At 39.7% G+C, this 21,636-nt stretch overlaps 1 protein-coding gene across 29 annotated transcripts in view; it reads right to left on the bottom strand.

Annotated features, from left to right (window-relative positions):
- celf2 (cugbp, Elav-like family member 2) overlaps positions 1 to 21,636 on the bottom strand; it is a 138,319-nt gene that overhangs the window by 72,458 nt on the left and 44,225 nt on the right. For 14 of the 29 annotated variants that reach the window (XM_084112431.1, XM_084112442.1, XM_084112432.1 and 11 more), the window contains exon 1: positions 13,941 to 14,245. The exons of 7 other annotated variants lie outside the window; for them this stretch is intronic. In XM_084112431.1, coding sequence (XP_083968557.1) covers positions 13,941 to 14,083 — 143 coding nt within the window. In that variant the 5' untranslated portion in view covers positions 14,084 to 14,245. Of the gene's footprint in view, positions 1 to 5,115; positions 5,450 to 13,940; positions 14,246 to 21,636 lie in introns of those variants that run through there. 8 more of the 29 variants (XM_084112456.1, XM_084112443.1, XM_084112445.1 and 5 more) reach the window with 1 other exon arrangement.

The following is a 21,636-nucleotide window of genomic DNA, read 5'->3' as shown; positions in this document are numbered from 1 at the left end:
GAGAGAGTGTGTTAGGAAGCGAGAGATTTCTATGGTTCCAAGGCCACAGGGGAGAATGTTGTTCATCAAAGAACTCTTAGACAAACACTTCTGCCTTGACTGCAGTCAGCTTTTCAGCGAGTGAAAGCCATCATCACGAGTACATGCGTGACCATACACAGAAAGAGAGATGTGATGCTTGTTCTCAGTAAAATCAGAGTGTGGAGTGTGCTTAAGATGAAAACACTGAGTAAACGAGAGAAATAAGGTATAGCAACAAGGTAGACAGCAAATGCAGACGAAATAATTAGTCCTCTAAATAAGTGCTGGTGGGTTGCAGATGTCCTAATCAGGCCTAATCAAAGCAAAGTAAAAATGCAAATCATAAAATACAACTAGCCTACATAACCATGCATTGAATAGCAAAATAAATAGAAATGCAATAACATATATTTAAAAGGGATGCGAATGCATTTCCCAACTTTAAGTTTTGTTAACTCTCGCCATTGACGGAAATGTCCGTCATTTGTGAGAAAACGTTTCCCCGCAATTGACGGAATTTCCAGGCTTTCCGTGTTTTCAGTTATCAGTTAATACTGCTGTTAACACTTTCTCCGACAAGCGGATTCGATGATACGTTAAAGGCTATAATGTCTTTGTCCTTCACTTTCACACATATGGGCCGGCAAAATGCATGCATGAGGGATGTAGCACCTCTCGCCCATACAAATGAACATCTGACCGTGAAACACATTGCAACTTTACAGTGCTGAAAGGAAAACATTGGCCTTGAGTTCGAAAAAGTCAGTCTCTGTGAAATCCTTTCAACGTATATACACACGCATTGACTTTCTGGACACGCAGGGCTACTCCCTGCCCAACAATGCTACTGGCATCCACTTTTGAGGTGGATTTGACTGGGACATCAGCCATTTAAGGAAGAAGTTATTAATATAGACAAATGTATTAATAACATGCACCGGTGAATCGTGCACAATAAGACCGGGAACGTGTATTAAGAAAGTAAACAGGGTCAATTTTGATTACATGATGACTTTAAGGTTGGCTGATTGTGTGCCACAGCTCCTCACACTCGTTAATCATCCCTTTATCTTCCAGCAATTTCAGGAATGAAACTGCTCTCTGTAAGCGCTGGAGGCATCTCTACCCTCCCTCTCTCTTTCCTGTATTCCTTCCCTTCAGTTTATGTGTCATGCTCTATGTTAACAGCAGATGTGAGGAACCATTTAAACAGGTCATGGGTCAAAGGGTACAGACTTCCCAAAGTTTGTGTCGGTGAACATTATTGTGGAAAGTTGTAGGAAAGTTTATCTGCTGAAGTAGGAAAAAAAAAACCTAAATTAAAAAACAAACTCAATCTTGCCAAAACTACTTCTGCGTTTCATAAATGAAATCAAACTACTAGCGATGCAATTTTCCCACATGAAAAAAAAAAAAAAAAAAAAAAAAAAAAACTAAATTATAACTTACATTAACTTAACTTGCTTATTTGTGTATTTTCTTTTTCATTCTTGGAAAAGCCTGTATGGAAGCCTGTTTCTGCCAAAAAAAGCAATTGTAAGATAAAGATTAAAATAATAAATAGTCAATTGTGTGGTATAAAATTGCTATTGTGCAGTGAGTAAGTTGTGGCAGTGAGTTTTGCATGAGCAAGAAATGTAAAATAAATAAATAAATCGAGTTCTTTTCAGAAATTTGCATATTTGCAAAAGAATATTCCTCCATATCGCCAAAATCCCCTCCCACCGATCCTCCAACACAACCTCCGGTGGGATGGAAAACAAGTTCAGTGAACCCAACACTGGAACACTGATCACCCCCTCTCTCTCATCCCGCACACACAATAAGAGCTTCTTTGTGTCCCGGAGGACTGCTGGAGAGTTCTCAGATCTAAAATTAAGTTAGCCTGTCAAATGACTTCACTTTACTGCAAAGCAAAAAGCCAGAATCCAGAATCAACAACAAAGTTGGCAGCTGAAGTGGCTTACGACAGGCAGAAATGTAGACTGCGCGGTTGGGGATTTAAAGGACAGGTGTTTTATATTCTCACTCGAGTGCGTGTGTGTGTAATGTTTCTCTGGCAGAGAGGTGAGCGGCTTATCACGTAGTGAAGAGAGAGATTAGCAAGTATTCACTCGCTGGAACACGGGCCAGCTGGATGCTGCCCGTCCACCTTTTTACGAGTGTGTGTAATGGGAGACTGATAGCAACACCTTGTCACAGAAGTGCAAGTCCGTGCTTATGGTGAACTCACCTATCAGCGAATTCACCTACAAGTCTTGATGTGAGAAAAGAGGCATATGGGGGAGCAAGAATACAAAAGAATAAACCTGGGAGCTGAACACAAGAAAAAGGCCTGTACACAAAGAGAAAAATTCATAGGAGACAGAACAAACTTTTAAAGACTTTTAGATAGCAATCACATGGTATAACTTGAAAAAATAACAAGACCTCTTCAGTTTTTATTCATCATAACAGAAGGAAAAAGAGACTAGGCATAGGGCAAGACTTTCAGCAACCAGTTCTGGTAAAGCACAGCTATATTAAATATAATTAACTAAATTACTGGTTTTCAACTTATTTTGACCCCAAGGCCACCTTTTGTCCAAAGACATATTCTTGGATATAGGAAGCTGATGTACGATGATGTACTTTTGTTGTAATAAAAATAAAAAAAATGTCAAAAATTTGATGCCAGTTTAATGTTGTACATCTTTATTTTTAGCATTTTAATTAAAATTGCTAATTTAACTCAATTTAAATCATTTTAAGACTTATTGGGCCCGACCCCCCTGGTTGAGAACCCCCAGCAGCCGTGCCAGGCATGCAGTATTTGGGGTGGAGCTTGTAGCGTCATTAAAGGGTTAGTTCATCCAAAAATGAAAATTATCCCATAATTTACTCGCCCTCAAGCCATCCTAGGTGTATATGACTTTCTTCTTTCAGCCAAACACAATTGGAGTTATATTTAAAAATATCCTGGCTTTTCCAAGCTTTATAATGGGAGGAGTGAATGGTAACTGGCATTTTAAAGCCCAAAAAAGTGCATCCATCCATCATAAAAGTATTACATACGGCTCCAGGGGGATTTTGGGGTTTTGTAAGAAAAATATCCATATTTATAACTTTATAGACTATAATCACTGGCTACTGGCCGAAGAGTGACCTCTGACATATTTATGAACACGGAAGCGCAGAAGATAGAGCAAAACAAAATACCGGTCACAAATTATAAGTCTAAAACCAGAATTTTTAGTACAAATTTAGAATTTAGACGGAGAAAATCGCATTTGGCTACAGGCCATTGGGCTACTTTTATTGCACAGACCTGGAAACCCTAGCAGTTATCACATTTTTTACTTTCCCTCCCTTTAAAATAACAGGAAATATTTCACAATAAGACTAAGAACGTTGAAAGTAAATGGATCGATATTGGTTTCATTTTGTCTTTAAATTAAGATAATTACAACAAACTAACCCCCACCCCAAACTCCAAAGTACATATTTTGGCATATTTAGAGGAGAGTGAAGTCATTATTTAGTCTCTTCATGAATTATTTGTAATTTCGAGGGCATTTTCTCTAAATTAGCGAACTTATGAGCACGTTCGGTTCTGTCTCCAATTTCCCCCCGAAAGATATAAACATATAACAGACTGTCACACACTATATCAACTGTAAATAGCTGGAAGATGTGAATAGGGGGGAAAACTGTGGAGTAAAAAGGAGAGAAAAAGAGGGAACGCGGCGAAATTCTCACTACAAAACAAGCGCTCATCAACCGTTAGGAAAAAGACGAGCGGACGTAAGTGGGACAGCGGCAGCGTCTGTGAAGTGCTCGCGCTGCATCAAACTATCCCTCGCGCCCCGCAACACTGCACTTTAAGTGAATTACGTGTCCTGCGCGCGCTCTAAACTGATTTCGGCAACACATGCCACGTAACAAATCAAATTTGAAACAACCCAGATAGAGAGAGAGAGAGACAGAGGGGGGAAAGAGAAGGGGAGTCAGTCATTGCGCATTCCGATGGTTTAAAAACAGAGACGGAGCGGCGCATGTTTTCAACACTGAGCTCGAGCCATTTCAGTCACATGTCTCTTGCTCATGCACGAGCTGACACTGCGCTGCGGATCATATGCGTTCAATTTAAAGCAATTCTTCTGCTATTTAAACGCTCTGATGCGTGAAGTATTAAATTATAAAGGCGGTAGACTACAAATTAATAGGCCTACCATACACAATATTTTCCACTAAAATGATATATCTGATAATATCAGATAAAAGATGCATATGTCCATTAGAATAGAATATGTCTCTTCCTTTGGTCTACTATAGTAGTTTTTTTTTTTTTTTTTTTTTTTTTGGTCAGTGGTTGGGAAAGTGTCAAAGGGTTTGGATGTATGTAACATCACACCCTGAATGGTTAAAAATGTCTTGGACACCAGTCATCGGAGGGTTAATGTTCCCATAGCCTACTTTTGAACCCCATAGGCTATATCACACAACAACATCAAATCCATTGTGGATGCGCGTGCACGTGCAACAGACGCGTTTCGGTAGCCTAATGTTGATGTTGATAAAATATGAATGAGTCTTAAATGACCAAGCAAATCAACTGAAATTGTCCTATAATTGAGTTCACCCCAAAGCCACAAATGCTCAGTGTACCGAGTATCAAAGTAACCCAAGTTCTTTAGCCTAATGCATGCACTATTCTAATTTTAATAATCAGATGTGATATCATACAGTGGACCGTTACATATAACTACATATTCTCGCAAGGAGTTGCACAGAATATTCATTGCAACAATTTCACTCATGCACTGCAAATCAGTCTACGTAACATAACAAAACTCTGAGACGATTCGGACTGTCCGATTACGGAGCACTCAATCCAACGTGTTTATTTCCCCGAGGCGTTTGAGCACTGGCACAATGAATGCAGTTAAAAGCAAAAAAACAACATTAGCACCATCAGCCCCGTTATCTGATCGCTGATAACACAGCGCGAGGCGCAAACACACTACCGCGTGCCCTATTTGTCAACACGCTCGCGCCGAACAAGATGACAGAAGAGAGCTGAAGAAGCAAAGAGATAAACAGCTAAACGCTTACATCCTCTCTCCGGCGCTCAACAATCGTCCCTCCACCATCATATCGGGTAGAAAATCCAGATTGTAGGACGAAGTCATGTTCAGGCTGACCGTGTTGTGCGCCGCGGACTGGATAACGCCCGCCCTCCGCGCGAGCTGCCTGCCGAGTTTGGGCGCGCGAGACAGAGAGGGACAGGTGCAGCAGCGCGAGCGGCACTGCTGGGCACACACACACACACACACACTAACTGCGCTTGTCACATTCTTTTCCTCTCACCCATTAGACTGTTTTTCCTCAACAATCCCTTTAACAAAAATAAATCCCTTCAATTCAGATAACTATCGTTCCGGAGCGTAGAGCACCGGGAGGGGAGAGGCGTGGCTGCTCGCGCTGCAGCGAGTTTTTAACCAATGCATCTCTGAGCCATATCAACCGGTCTGTTCTATATGAAAGAATGAATTAATGAAAGTATCTAAACCCGTATGACTTTCTTTCATTATAGGGAACACAAAAAAATAGATGTTCTTAAGAATGTTCACGCAGCTCCTATCCATACAATGGAAGTAGATGGGGACTGGAGCTGTCAAGCTCCAAAATGGACCAAAAACACAAAACTGGTCCATATGAATCTGCTGAAAACATTGCCTTTCACAATAGGGCAATACAATTCACATGCATTCAGTATCACTGCGCATACAAATGCATCCTCTTTTTTTCTCCAGTCCCATTTCATTTTCATTGTAGCCATCACAAAATAACTCTGTCTTCTTTTGTGTTCCACAGATGAAACAAACAACCCAGTATTTTTCATCTTTGGGTGCAAACTAAGACATATAGACTAACCAAATTTAGATTAAGAGATAATAAACACACCTTAATATATTGAAGATTTATTGCATCAGAATATTTACTGCATCGAACAAAGAATTCAATTCGAGGCACATCACCATTTTACAGTGCTCATCCTTTCATGCGTAAGAAAGAGTACATTTTCTTTTTTGTTTTCCCCTTGCATGCCCCCAGGGGAAGGGGGTCTCGAGCCGCAGCTCTACAGAGCACGTGCAGGAACTAGGTCATGGGAAACACTCATGCTTAATGCATATATACACACACAAATGATGCATGGGGAAGAAGAGGATGTTGTGCCTTGCATTCTGTAGAACATGACCACATAAAATAAGAAGATCTTTAGATATGCGGCCTAAATTAGCAACCATTAAAAAAGTGCCTTGTCTTGCAGTTTGCAATAACAACATATTACAGCCAAAAGCTTCAGAACAGAACAAAACAAAAAGCCATAATGGACCATGCCTGTCCTTATAGACCAAGTGCAATGAAGGATTTCAGCTGTCATTAAAAAGCAGTTGCGCAGAATTTAAGTGCCATAACCAGCAACAAATGGCCAAATTAAACCAGAAGAAAATAGATTCAGCAAATTGTGATAAACAAAACATGTGTTGTGCTCTGTTATGACCTGTAGCCAAACAAAGTGCTAGTATTTGCATGTGTTCAAAAGGGTGGTGTTTGTGCATGCAAGGATGCACAATCAATATTTCCTTCTTACGGTAACATTCATGAGAAAACAGAAGACGAAACTAACCCTAGAGCCAGATCCTTAGAGACAGTTTAGACATAGGCTACGATTTCTGTAATGATTTTACACAAATTATTATAATATACAAGCCGGTGGGGTCATCTTTCCCTCTAAGAAACACTTGTGAACGCCGCCTCCAGCTTGGACAGTCAAGCAGAGGTGACTCATAAAATACAAAATAAATAAAGTAGGTAATATACAATAATTCCGACATTATTCGAGTCAATATATATAGGCCTAAAACCACAAACACAAAATAATACTTCTCACTGACCTAAAATATCAATTTGTGCATCAATTACATACAAAACAAAATACATTTTGGTGGTGGTGTGTGTGTGGGGGGAGAGAAATGCATTGTGAGTTCTGGACAGGTTTATAAACATTACTCTGTTCTCACACAATGCAATATCTACTATCTTGAGCAAATATACATTACATAATGGATTGTGCAATAAAGAAGCAATTTAGGAATGCTCGGCATTGCTGTTACGCATGTTATGAAGATGATAAATTCACTAAATGGACTTCTATTTGGAGAGAAATTCAGCGGTAAACCCGAAGCTTAGAGGACAGAAATAGGGGTGAACATGAAGGAAAGGCTGCAAACACAATGCTAACAAAGAATACAAACATCTTACTTGTAATTTTGTGTGATGTGAAATAGACATTTATAAAGCACATTTTTTGCAAGCCTTTTTTCAATTAAACTCCCAAACTGACTTGAGAGCTAAAACACTGTTAAAAAATATTGTTGGTTTAACTTAAAAAAAGTAAGTTACCTGGTTGCCTAAAAATTTTTAAGTTCATTGAAATAAAAAACGAGTTAATTCAATGAAGGAGATAAAAAAATAAAAATAAAAACACTGAGATAGCATATTGTTTTATGTACAGTCCATGCCAATAAAGCAATTTTGAATTTGAATTTGATAGCAAATCATGAAAATATTTTTCTACAGTGTAACTACATTACTATACATAACCTGCTCACAAGTAAACATGCACGGTTTACGGTAACTTTATTTAACTGTGTCATTGTTACATACATGTAGTTACTATAGTAATAACTTTGATTTATGCATAATTACATGCAACTCCAAACCAAACCCTAATCCTAACACTACAGTAAGTACATGTGGTTAATATTACACCGTGAAATAAAGTGTAACCTTGTTTACTAGCCTTACAAGTTTTAAAGACCTAAAACCCAGCAGGATTTAGGGGCAAATGCAGAGTCAATTTTTTCCACTCCAGAACCGACTTTTCTGCTGTGAAAAAACACTGAACAGTTCTGTATCAGGCTCTGGCACACTGTACATGGAAAAGGGACAACAAGGATAGAAGAGATTTCTCAGGACATCCATTTTACTGATATCTGGCAGGATGTAGGGACAATTTGCGTGTGGTATTAGGCGGCTTTAGCAGCTCGGAACATTAACTCACACCACAGACCTTCATGTCGCTCCCTGAACATCCTTCAATCTTTCCGGCTTCCTCTTCTGTGTCCTTCTCTTGGGGTTAAGAAGTCTGATGAAAGCACTTAAGGGCTGATATAATTCTCTCTTGCAGAAGATAATGGAATTTAGCCACAAGACGTCTTTCATTTGGGGTTTCTTTCTTTCTCGCTGTCGCGCTCTCTCTCTCACACTCTCAGGTCAAAGGTTTCCCTGTTCTTCCTCCTGCGGTTGTTATTGTTACCCTTTTACCTCTTTCTGTTTTGTTTTTTTTGGTCATTTTTTTCTCCTTTTCCTCACCTCCTCCCCAGGGGTTTCAGGGTTATAGCCTGAATATTTTCTATTGCCGTCAACCTGTTTACTGCATTACTGTTGCCTCGCATTACTGTGAGTAGAGAGTTGCCAGCGGTTATTTTAATGACAGTAGACCATTGCGAACACACACATAAAGCGGCAATATGAATAACCTGATTTTTTCCTGCTAAAACTACACGCTGGAGGATTAAGTGAGGTGAAACTATATGGTGGAACATATTCCTGGACCAACATCCCTGTCGATCCTGGAACAACATTCCAATCAACCAATCAGATTTGAGGGATATGTTTACAGTTATGGGCATACAACAAGGTTTAGGGGCTTCTACACCATTCTTATTCACCCATCATTTCCCTACGATTTTAGGGATAAGTTATGGGTCACATTTCTGGCAGCCGCTGTCTGACGATTTTGCAAAATCTTTGAATCGTCAGTCGCACGTAGCTTCATATATATGATGGTTGAAATATTGTGTAGTTAATCTGGTGAATTATATTGATAACCTCTAGAAAATATGTCATTACTTTGGCATAAAGGCCCAGGCCTGAGCTCCCAATGTCCTCGCATCCTAGTTACGCCCCTCTTCTGCCTGATTTTCTTGGGGTCCTTGTTCTTTGTGTTCTCTCTCTCTCTCTCTCTCTCTCTCTCTCCCTCTCTCTCACACCTTCTCTCTCTCTTCCTCTATGCATCTCCCTCTTGGGTCTGGACCCAGCTGGCCTATAACACGTATTGATTGACCATGTAGGAGGAGAGCAAGGAGACAAGAGAGAAAGAGAGAGCCCGGCAGGCTGCAATACACTGAGACAAAAATAGTACACCAGGAGTTCAAACCGCACAGAGAGAGAGAGAGAGAGAGAGAGAGAGAGAGAGAGAGAGAGAGAGAGAGAGAGAATAAGAAAGGGGTGGGAGCAGGGAAGGTAGTTAGATGGAGAATAAGACGAAGGAGGACATGCTAACGATGGCAGATATGGGGCGGGATAAACTACTCCATGTATTAGGGGTGGTCTTAAGAAAATCAAGGAAGCATAGCAGCCACAAAGGGAGGTTCTTGTGAGCAACTTAAAATGACAAATGCTCTCCTTCTCCATCGCTGTTTTTTGTAGGTTGGAGTTTTTAGAATGGAACGACTAAGCCTAAGAACTGCTAACATCCCTTACAGCACCTCTAAAAAACAAAAGACTCAAAACGGTAGAAGTCAGCATAGCCTGATTGTAAACACGTGATTCTAGCAACATTTTTGCAAAAATGTACCTTTAAATCCAATTCATTGAAAAGAAAACTAGAGGCAGCAACAACTTTTTCACACAACTTATGATTACAGGGGCAGACTACAGATCAATAAATACTTATTTTCATATGGTCCCTTGCACAATACTACGGTATGTTATGACCTTTGTAAACTATATTTTGATGTTTACATCACATAATCATCTCGGTAGTTAAAAAAAAAAAAAACAAAAAAAAAAAAACGTATAGTTCAAATTGGATGAGCCATATTTCTATCCAGTATATGCACACCACATATCAGTCGAATTCATGCAGAAAACTGCGCATTGCTTGACAACCGTAAACATCTATCCTGCGGTCCTGCTTAGTGACAGAAATGTAGATATATTGCGGTAACAAAATCTCTACCTTCTGATGCATTTGTTGCACAATATATACGTCAGCCCTAGCATTTTAGCTGTGTTACATGCATGTAGATGGACATAAGGGCTGCCAGCGGTATGTCAGAAGAGTCTGTTTGGTCTCATGAATATTTGATTAACTCATGGATTATGTAAAGCAGTGAGCGTGCTCATTTGGGTGAGAGCACACATGCATACTCTCAGTTACAGCCTAATTCATAGGCTACGATACAGATATTTTGCGTCAGATCATATCAGATCAGCACACACAGACATATACTGTACACACATGACCTAATGAATTAGTGATGTTTTAATTATCTCTAAAGCTTCCATTTCACTATATCAGACAAATGACAGACCGGAAGTCATATCACAGGAACTGCGTGAAGTTCTAGACCAGATGCAAAGAATTCGAATTAAAAGGACAAAGTGAGAATTACACTATTCCATTAAAATTGTCCAAAATAATCCCTTTACATAACAATTACATTGATTAGACTTAGAAATCCTAATAGGCTTTTCTTGTGATTTTTACATTTATTTTATCATGGTGAATAAGTGAAGGGTAAAGGCTACTTCACGACCAATTTGAAAGTTCTGTGAGACTACCACTAGGGGACAAACTGCGACAACCATGCACAAATGTCAGAGATATTACACGTTAAGATGGCTTAAGGCTTGATTCGTTTCACAAAATATGTCTGAATGAATTGTTTATACATTTGAATAATCCAGTTATCGAGTTTAACTCAGTGTCTCAATGATTTGGTCGCAGCGGTTAAAAGATTATCAGAGGGGAAGATTATCATCGAATAATTAGATGAATTTTGGGCCAATTTTGGTACAACTAATGCACAATAGTGTATAGTACACAATTGTTTTAGATTCTGCATTGGAGCTTGAAGGCCTTTTGTGTTCAATGGAAGTCTTTGCATTGGTACAATATTATGGTGAGAATCTTGAGTCAACTATGCATTTGAACTGTCAGCATGTTTCTAACTACCTATCTGAATAACAACACATGTGGTTTAATGACACATTTGACTGTAACTATCATCCACTTGAGTATTGTGGTTTGCTAGAGAGTGCATGTAAGCCTGTCACTGTAATCTGGGATCACTAGCCTGGCTAATCTTCTACATTAACTCGACCTCAGTTGTTTACATTATCACCATGGCAACCAGCAGCAATGCTATTATGACATCACATGATATCAACAGCATGTCTTATTGCTTTAGACTCCCCTAATATTCATTTCTGTCATACTGATCTAGAACTAAATCTGTAGAACTAAAACCATCCAACATTCAAACTAAAGGCCCGTTTCTGCTTCCCGCTATCCCAGAATGCCAACCTCGGAGGGATTGTTGCCCAGTGCAGTGAACCTTACTGGTTTAATTGAACAGGTCTTGTGTAGCAAAATTGGAGTTTAAATAAATTTGCCATTTCTCTCCAAGTCCTACATTCATTAAAGAGCCTTTTTCTCCTTTCCTTTCTCTATCCATCTCCCCCCGTTCCTTTGTTTCAACATCCCTCCCCCCGTTTCCCTCATTAAAGCGGGACCCTGAGAGCGCTGGTCACTGCTTCTCATTTATTTTCATTTGAAACTCGCGCAGCTTCGCTGAGCCACAGCTCGACGCTGGGCACCTAGGGACAGGTCATTCTCCTATAACACAAAACCACCCATTTCTGCAACACGCTCGCGCACATATCCCAGAATGCACAGTGACAGCAGCCTGTCGCCACAGCCCCACACAGACACAACCGCCATCGCCTTGTTTTACCATAATGAAAGGCTTTCCAAGCCACTAATTGCAGAGAACAAACTCCAATGTTTGTAGCGGAAAGTCGGCAGTGCTGTATGAGTGGTTTTAGGAAGAAAGTGGAAGCTTTTATGACAGTCCGTTAAGAACCGACCTGGTGTTATCCGTGATTGCTTAACCCTTAAATTTCCTGTACGAAATGCATAATTTATAGCTTTGTCAGCTAAAGTCAAACTCATACAAGCTCCACTTGATAATCTAGTGGGCTGCCTACCTACACAACATCATAAATTTAAACATGACTATGATAACTGAAAATGCTGTCTAAGCAGGCAGCTCTTCAGGTTTTTGTTCAAACATGATGTCTAGGCTGGCAGATTATCAGGTTTTGAGACTGTGATGTGCATAATCGAAGTCTAGGTAGGAAGACCACTAGGTTTCGAAATATAAATAGTATAAAAGAAACGTTTCAGATATGTTCAAAATCGGTTATATTACACCTTACTATCAATAGTAAATAAAGTCAATGAATTTCTAGACATCATTACAGTACATTCGGCATCATACGGATTGAAGTTGAAACTCAGCGGCATAAATCGATGTGAGTCCTCAGCGAACGAAGCATTACATCAACCGCCAGAGGCACACGCAATAGATTCTTTTATAGTCCCAGCATGTATGGTTTTCCCTTTAAATGTGGCCCTTCGTGTAGCTCCATAAATCATTTTTGCATCAAATAACGATAAACGTTCTCAAGTCCATAGATTCAGTCCCAGTCGCGTTGGGGTACATTTGTTAATATTTGGTAGTATTTCTCTAATGAGCATGCTTGTGTGTGATGGTTACGGAATGCTTACATTTGACATTTCTTTACTGGAGGAGGTTGAGTTATAGCCAAGGTATGTGTGTGTGTTACAAGAAGACCTGACCGCAGTCATTGGAGAGATTCATGTTCCTTGGGGGCTATTTTAAAAGCCATTGAGCACAAGTACAATGAATGAGTAAAAGGCCATAAATCTACTCTTTAAACCAACATGGCCGCCTCTCTGGCCCAACTAATGCCCTCACACCCCATTACACTCCGCACATTAAAAGCCCGCGTTATTAACTGCCCATAACCCTGGGATAAAAACCAACCCGACACGGCCCGATTAGCACCCTTCTCTAGTTTTAAAAAATGGCCAGAGACAGAGATGAGAAGAGAGGTAGAAAGCAAGCCACAAAGTGAGTGACAGCCTCATTGTTGGGGCGTCCCATTGTTGAGAATGCTTTCAGCGCTACCCTCCTTCCATCTCTCCACCGAATGCTCCCCTCCATCCCTCTCTCCAGACCCCCCCACCCTTTTAAATCCAATCGTCAGAGAGGCGTGCAAACAAAAGCAGACATCTTTCTAGTGGCGGGACGGGGCTTAACCCCTCCTGCTCATCCCTCTCTTTGTTTAATGCGATTATTACATCCAAACAAACTCAGAATTTAGGTCCTCGCAAGTGTGTTTGCACACTTAATTGTACGCATATATACTAAGGTGAATTATTACGGATTAAGAACGCTTGTCTGGAAACGCGACCGCAATAAGTGCAATAAGGGAGGACAATGATTTGCATGCACAATTTTATTATAGTGAATTTGATTTCTCTTTCTGTCACACTGTTTCGCTTGCACACACATGCGCATTATCCTGCGTGCACGTACACGCATCTCTCAACACTTCTCTATAGCTGTATCAACTCTTCAGTTTTTAAAGAGGCTCCAAACGAACCGTAGGGGATGAGAAACAAGAGAGGGGAACATTGCAAGCTGTGCATTTTTACGGTTGGCAAGACGAGTGCCGACGGTACGGCACAGACAGGGTCCCGCAATTTGACAAAAACACAACTGCATGCATGCACAGCTCAAACGGCCTACAATCGGCATGTCAACGAACCAAGCCAACAAAACCGCAGGCTTCCCTCAACCAAACATTCCTGAAATGGCTCTCTGCATGCCTGCAGCTATGAACGGCAAACCTTTCGGAGATACCCTGATCTGTGTGTGTGTGTGTGTGTGTGTGCATGTATGTCTTTGTGTTCTGTCCAGGGACAGCGTTACCTCAGCAGCAGTTCTTCTGTGCTCCTCATGGAGACAGCGCTGTTCGCGGTAGATGGGTATCGCATGCTGTCCACACACACACTCGGCACAAAGCCCAGCTCAGACGAGTGCTCCAACATCGCCGTTACTCCGAATGCAAGCATGCACTACACACGCACACGATCCTTGTGCTTTCAGTTGTGGCGGGTGTACGCTGGCCCTTTCTCTGGCATCTGAATCCTCTCTCTCTCTCTCTCTCTCTCTCTGTCTCGCAGTAACACTCCCACCCATCCACCCTCACTGGCTCCCTCCTCCTTCCTCTTGTCCCTCCCCTCCTCCCGATTCACTGGGCTGTGATAACCCTTTCTGACAGCTCATGTTGTTTTTGGGCCACAGCTAGTGCTGTTAGCCTGGTGCTGGCTAGCATTGGGAAGCCTGCTGTTGTCCAGGATGCCCAACACCCCAGAGGACAGCTCGTATCTTGTATCCATATGAGAATAACAACTAAAGAAGTGCTGTTTAAACAATTAGAAAAAGCCAAAACTCTATATTTGGTACTACAATTTCATCTATCTCAAGAGCATTCACCTTTGTCCTAATTTTATTTGTCAACATAGGCAAAAAGGAAAAGTTGCAGAGATGGGATGCAAGAATGTGCCTTCTGTGAATGACTCCAAGCACGCTAAAATAGGGACTTCTTTATATATCAATGGTGAAGAACCGAAAGCTAAGTCAAATAAATGAGTTGAGATAAAGAGTGATTCGCTTAAAACAGTGTCTCTCAACTTCAGTCCTCAGGACCCTCTTCCCAGAATGTTTTAAATGTCTCTCTATTTAACGCACTAACAAGCTGATGAGTTGAATCAGGTGTTTTAATAAGTGAGACATCTTCTGGGAGGTGGGTTCCCAGGACTAGAATTGAGACACACTGGCTTAACCCTTAAATGCATAAATGTTTCACCAATCAGTATTACATATTCTGTTTTTTAAGGTCCTGGATCTATATCTAACACGGATGGACCTACCTGTCGTGATAATGCAAAACTCTCCTGATTAGAGTAGGCTAACAATTACAGAAGAATAAAACAAAGCATATTTGGTTACCTTTTGGAGCTTGGAAGGGTTCAGTTTGAGCAGATGTTTTATACCATCATCACTGTCCTCGTTAGAGCTCATTTCCCAGCACATTCAGCATCTGGCTCATATTCGCCATCTCAAACATATTCTTAAAACTATAATTTACAAAATATTCAAAATCAACATTTTAATCACTGACAGCTTCTTGACAGATCCACCATCAAGTGACAGTGACACTAATTTTTGATTGCGTTGCTCTGCAGTGAATCACTGAACCATTTCAAGTTTTGCTGATGATACTTCCTATTCTTTTGTTTTCTGCCTGCAGTAACTATGAGTGAAATGTCACTTCATCATTGTGTATCAGACATTGACACCTTGTGAAAAAAAAGGTGAATTGCACTTATTCAATCATCAAAGATTAGATTATTGTTGTGCAGAAAAAACATACACTGTTACACACCTTAGCGCGTTAGTCGTTAGTAAATCAGATTTACTCGTTAGTAAATCGTCAATTTTTACAAATAAATGAATGGGAAAATAGGCATTCTTTTGTAAAAAAAAAAAAAAAAAAAAAAAAAAAAAAATCTTGTTATATTGTTTATAATAAATTGAATTAGGAATACTAAAAAGGTAAGGGTAGTGAATGACGTCCCGCATCACTAAAGACCTGAGGTATGCGTTTAAGGGTCAAAGGATAACTTTGGCGATGTTTAACCAGCTTTGTATTGTTACAATGTTAGTAGTATATAAATAGACAATTTGTACTCTTTCACTATGGTACCTAAATATACCAGTTTATTTATCAGCAAATGTCAGCCAGATGATGCAAAAGACAGGGCCCAGGTAATGTGGAGAAAGAATACACATTGTTCATTTACATGCTTCACCGACTTTGCAACAACACAAAGTTGGTTGGAAAACAGCAGTTGTCTTTTAACAGAAAATCACCACGGTAAGAAAATAATGGGTACTGTGTTACAATCGTAAAAGGGTTATATAAACTGAACTTGTCTTCACTTGGTCTGAGCAGTTTCACTGTTTAACGTGCCAAGTTTTGATGCATGCTTCCAGGTTAGGGTATACATGATTGCTACTCATGCTGTTTTTTTCTTCCTCTCAGGGACAACACTACAGGCTTTTTGAGGACCATTGTTTTGATAAATTAGTCCTGCGGTGGGAAAGCAGAAAATCACCAGGGACGTGGATTAGTTTAAACGAGGGTTCTGAGTGTGTGTTGTATGTGCAATTCTAAGAAGCCCATTTGTCCTCCCAATAGGAACATTTTGTTAAATAGTCACACTCATCTGAAAATAACCTCTTGTCATTGCTCTTTCTTTTCACCATCTGTTCCTACCCCTCCATCTCTCTCTCATTCTCTCCATTCCAGACAAACATATTTACCTCTTCTCTCTTTAAATGTCTCCTCCTTTCACAAGTTTCTCACTCTCTCTCCCTCTTCCAAATGTCTTCCAGATATGCCTGTTTAAAAATGCATTGTGTTTATTACGGCTTATGAATGTTTAATCACGAGAAAAACACATCAGAGGATCAAGGGCACCGATTCATTAAAGGACAAAATTTTTCGTTGCACCTTGCACAATTGGCTACGATCATTCATAACACTTGCAATAATTGCCAAAGTAATTTGTTTACCAAACACCTGCGGGCCTGAGGTGCCCCGTTAATGTCCTATAACTGTACCTGCAATAGTTGCAGATCCCATCACTTCAAAAAAAAGAGTTTTCCTTCAACGCTGATCTGCATTATAGTGACCATAGTGATTTCAATTACAGATGTCATGCAAATAAAATTGGTTAGAGGCGTAAAACAACCAGTTCCAAATGTCTCTCTGCTCCATCTGCCACCTCCTTTTCTTTCTCTCTTTCTGTTTTTCTTTACTGTCAGCCCCTCTGCTAGTCTCACATGTGCTAGTCACTGTAAATGTAATGGTTGTCCAGCAGCGAGTGTTTCTGAGTGGCAGGCATATAGTCAGATGTGGGCAGGGAACTTAACGGCTAGATGAAAATGCCAAATGTATTACCGATCAATTCTAGTTCACTCTGTTTTTCATTGCAACTCGCAGGGGGGGGGGGGGTATTTTTTGGCATTTGTTTTGCAACATGAAAATCTACGTCTGTCTGCGTGAGGGTTGAAGTTGAGCTGCTACTGACAGCCAAAGACAAAATATATGCCAGGCATGATCACTGGTTTCATATGATCTCTGGCAATGGTATTTGATTAGCTGCGTCTGAGGATGATGCCTGATCACACACAATTGGTTGAGTCCATAAGGGCCCATTATGAGTGATTAGTCCAATATAAGAGAAGTAACGAGAAGCGAAGCAAAGAGACGAAATGAGAAAAAGAATAAGTTGAAATTAGATCAGAAAGATGAGAAAGGATGAGATAAGGTGAAAGAAATTGAGAAAAGAACAGATAAAATAAGGCAAGAGAAAAAAGAATAGAGAAGAGATGAGACAAGACGAGATAAAATGAGAAGAGAAGAAACAATGATATAAAATTAAATAAGAGAAGTAAAACGATGGAGACAAGAAGAGATGAGACAAGAAGAAAAAAGAATAGAGCAGAAATGAGACAGGGTGAGACAAAATAAGAAAAAAACAAATGAGATGTGACGAAGAGAAAATAATAGAGAAGAGATGATTAAATAAGACAAGATGAGATCAAATACGAAGAGAAAAGACGAGATGAGACAAAATGAAATGATGAGAAAGTAAAAAGATGAGTACACAATAAGATACTGTGAGAAAAGAGAAGTGGCAATATGTGAGAAGGCAAAAAGGAAAGAGAGGTGACGAGACAAGATAAGACAAAAAAAGAAAGAAAATAAACTATACAGAGAAACAGTGGTGGAGGGTGAGAGAGATCTCTGCATGTATAGACAGTGCCCTGGGACAATGTGTGCAGACACACACACTCAAAGCCAAAGCAGGCCGATTATAAAATCATGTACAGTCCATCGCACAAACATAACGTTCTCTGTCAAGTCGTTGTATTGCATTTACAGTTTAATGAAATGACCTAGTTAGAGTATCTTCCTGCTTTCTCTCCCTCTGTGCTTTCCTGCAATATTCAATAGAGTGTTTTTCACTTTTCTTCTCTTCTGCCTAATTGTCTTGTCTATAACGGTGATTAAAAGGTCAATGTCCAATCACTCCTAGCCATGACAACCCATCTTGAATGGCTGTCTATGTTGCGACTAGTTACTAGGCTGGACTTTTGGTATTTCATCTCAAAACAGTCCTGAAACTGGGTTTATTGTCCCCTCGGGAGCATCCAAATACAGTCTTAGCGGGCGCACAGGACACATACTCGAGTTCAAAAAGAGTTTTAACAGAACACAAGGGGGTTTCGGATGTGTTTTTAACAACTAGGCTCGTCGCCAGTTATTGATAAGTATGATATTAAAAAGACAGGACATTTTTTCAATGAAACAGTGGCACAAGATCCATTTTAACTTAGTCTTAGCCTCACTCACAGTATGTTCACTGACCAAAGCACCATTTGAAGTCATTAAGTCTACTATTACATGATAATAATAATGTAATAATAGTGTAATAAGCATAAAAACTTGGATTTGTCACTTTAAATGTCAATTAGACAGTGGACAATAAGTGGACAACTTTTGGCCAAAATAAGCTGCAGCTGTTCAATGGAAAGTTGCAAGCTACATGAGGGGTGATATACAGGGTAATGAACCCCCAACAGGGTGATCAGGACCTTAACGTAAAGTATTTTACCTGGAAATTATCTTAAAGCTCAAACCTAACTCAGATTAAGACTAAAGCAAATCATTTCCTCATTAAGGAGAGCTAAAAGATGCAATTTTGATGTGTTGTGCATGACAAGCACAAGAGCTGCAAAGTCATCTGTGGCACCATTAAAAGTGAGACTTTGCAAGTTTGTGTGCGTGTTTCTTTAAGTTTCTTTAAGGTCAGGCTGATGCAATTCACAGAGGTTCTGTCTTTATTAATAAAAGTTATCTAGCCTTAAAAAAAGATGGCATATCAAAGGAATATCCCAGCGAGTGGAGAGAGGGACAATGAGAGATAAACCTAAGGTGTTTTGTCTGAACATGAGAGTTCTTGAGCTAACATTAATAAAATAAGGATTATGTGATGTCAGCGCTGTGCCATTTCACCTATTTAAAACCGCACTTGGCACTCTTTGACCAGCACTCTCGGATTATTTTACCTCGTTTTGTCTCTCTCTCAGGCCCAAAAACCTCACGTCTCTATCAGAATGCAGTCCACGTGGGAACCTCAGAAAAAAGGAAGACCCTCAATTCATTCTCTCTTTCTGTCTCTCGTTCTGCAGGAGGAATGCACCAAAACACAGATGAATAATTTAGATTTTTTTTTTTCCAAAGAAAAGGTTTGACGCAGCAGAAGAAAGAGCTGCTATAAAACATGCATGAGATACACGCGTCCACAATCAGATTGCTGATATGAAGAATTAATCTTATCTTTAAAACACGGCAGGACCACATGAAAGCGCAGCAGAAAACTGTTCATAAGTTTTTGGCTTTCGGATAACCCTATTACGGGGATGAGATGAGATAGATCTCCTACATTGTTCCAGTGACAACGTTATTATGGCCAATCAAATACAAACAGTGCCTTAATTCGAAGACGACCAATCAACAGAGATTAAAGACACAAAGGCACAATCCATGAATGGCAGTTAGAGTGAAGCGTTCAATGAGTGCTAATGTCAGCGTGACTATTCATGATCCTGTTGCCGGTAGATCAAAGATTTGGCAGGAACTGTGTGTGTGTGTGTGTGTGTGTGTGTAAGGAGAAGGAAGGAGATCATAAGAAACTAAAGAGCTTGTTAATCTTTGAAAGTTGGTGTGTGTCTTGTAGACATATAGTAGAGGTCTGCACAGACAAAATATTCATATGAAAATATAGGTAATTTAGTGTTATTAATTGTAGTAAATATAATGTGATAAAAAATGAATGCATTTAATAAACCTGAGTCATTTCAGAATAAGGGATATTCTCACCACTGGAGCCATTGATATGATCAGAGAAATTTAAGTTATTCACATAGAGCATCTTCTTTCTTTCAAAACTAAGATGGAACACAAGATATTAGAAGATATTTTGAAGGTGTCAATGCTCAATGCACATTTTTCAAACTTCGATGTTCTTTTAACTTATGTTTTAATGCATGGCACACAGTGAGACGCAATGAAACAAGCAAATAAATAAAATAAATAATAAAATAAAATAAAACCCAAGCCAAAAACTGGTACTTTTAGAATGGTTAACCCATAGATGTTCATCTAATCACAAAGCTCATACACACACAGTTTGAGCTGCACCAGTGAGGATTTTTTTCTCCTTGTCCTCCCTCTCACACATGCACACGTGCTTGAACTTCCAAGCGGCACCTAGAATAAGACAGCCAGTCGGGCATGTTCTATTTTGAGCTATTAGCAGACAGAAATTAATTTGTCACCTTCCATTAGAGGCCTGATTCTGGAGTTCTGTCTCCTCAATTATTTCCTCAACACACAGCAAAAGCCATTTGCCCCCACTATTTATATGGAAAATGTTTTGCTTGGATAGATGATTTTTCTTCTTCTACATTGTTATTGTATTCAGGTCCATATTTGTTCTTGACTGAACTCTGTACGTGTGCGTGTGTGTGTGTGTGTGTGTGTGTGTGTGTGTGTGTGTGTGTGTTTGTGTAAGTGTGTGTACGTGTTTGTGTGTGCTTCCAAATTGAAATAAGGACTATTGTGCTTTAGGATGCGGATTTGTCTGTGTAGACACTTCAAAGCCAGCACGCTCTCTCAAAGAATGACAGAAAAACAGAAGAGGTAGAGTATCTGTTCATTAGGATGTTAATGAGAGAGAGACAGAAAACACAACTTTCTTTTTTCTTCCTGGGTATTTTTGGCTATTGAGCAGCATCAAAATAATCTAAATATTTCCCTTTCTCTGTGAAAAGCTGTCAACAGCAGAATTTTTGCTATGAAATATCATCTTCAATGTCACGCCGATGAATAATCATAAAACAATAACAATATATATTAAACGGGCGAAATTCTTCACTTTTATTCATTTATTTATTTCATTTACAGCATTTTCTTCCCTGAAGTCCACTTTAATAATGCTAGTCACAGACATAATCACCATTTCCACTTTCTATACATAATTACATGAACACAAACCTTTCAAGCTAAGCAAGATCAATCTCACGTCATTGCATTCTCACTGTATTCTCAGTTTCGCAACAAGAAGTGCTATAGCTAGCATTAGCATCAACAGTTTTCGTTTTCAGGTCAACTACTGTCATGATACAGCAACAGTTTGAAGAGAATCTTGCTAAGCTAGCTAGTTAATGTTAGTTATAAACTGTAATTTACCGCTATAGCTACTTGAATTAAGGAGCTCGATCATATATGGGGAAAGCTAGCTGTTAGCATTCCCATTCATCTCAACAACAGTGTCAAGTATTGCGTTTCCCGAGAAACTACACATTCTCTCGCAAGACATTTGCTCTCACTAGCAAAACATTTGCGTCCTCTCACAAAACTGTTCCAAAGCTTTTTGGGTCAACACACAGTTTCTTGGGGCAAAGTACAGTTTCTTGGAGGAACGTA

The sequence above is a fragment of the Abramis brama genome (genome assembly GCF_963993115.1).
Source record: "Abramis brama genome assembly, chromosome: 4".
Taxonomy (NCBI): domain Eukaryota; kingdom Metazoa; phylum Chordata; class Actinopteri; order Cypriniformes; family Leuciscidae; genus Abramis; species Abramis brama.
The sequence above is the reverse complement of the archived record's forward strand: the minus strand, read 5'-3'. Positions and strand labels throughout refer to the sequence as shown.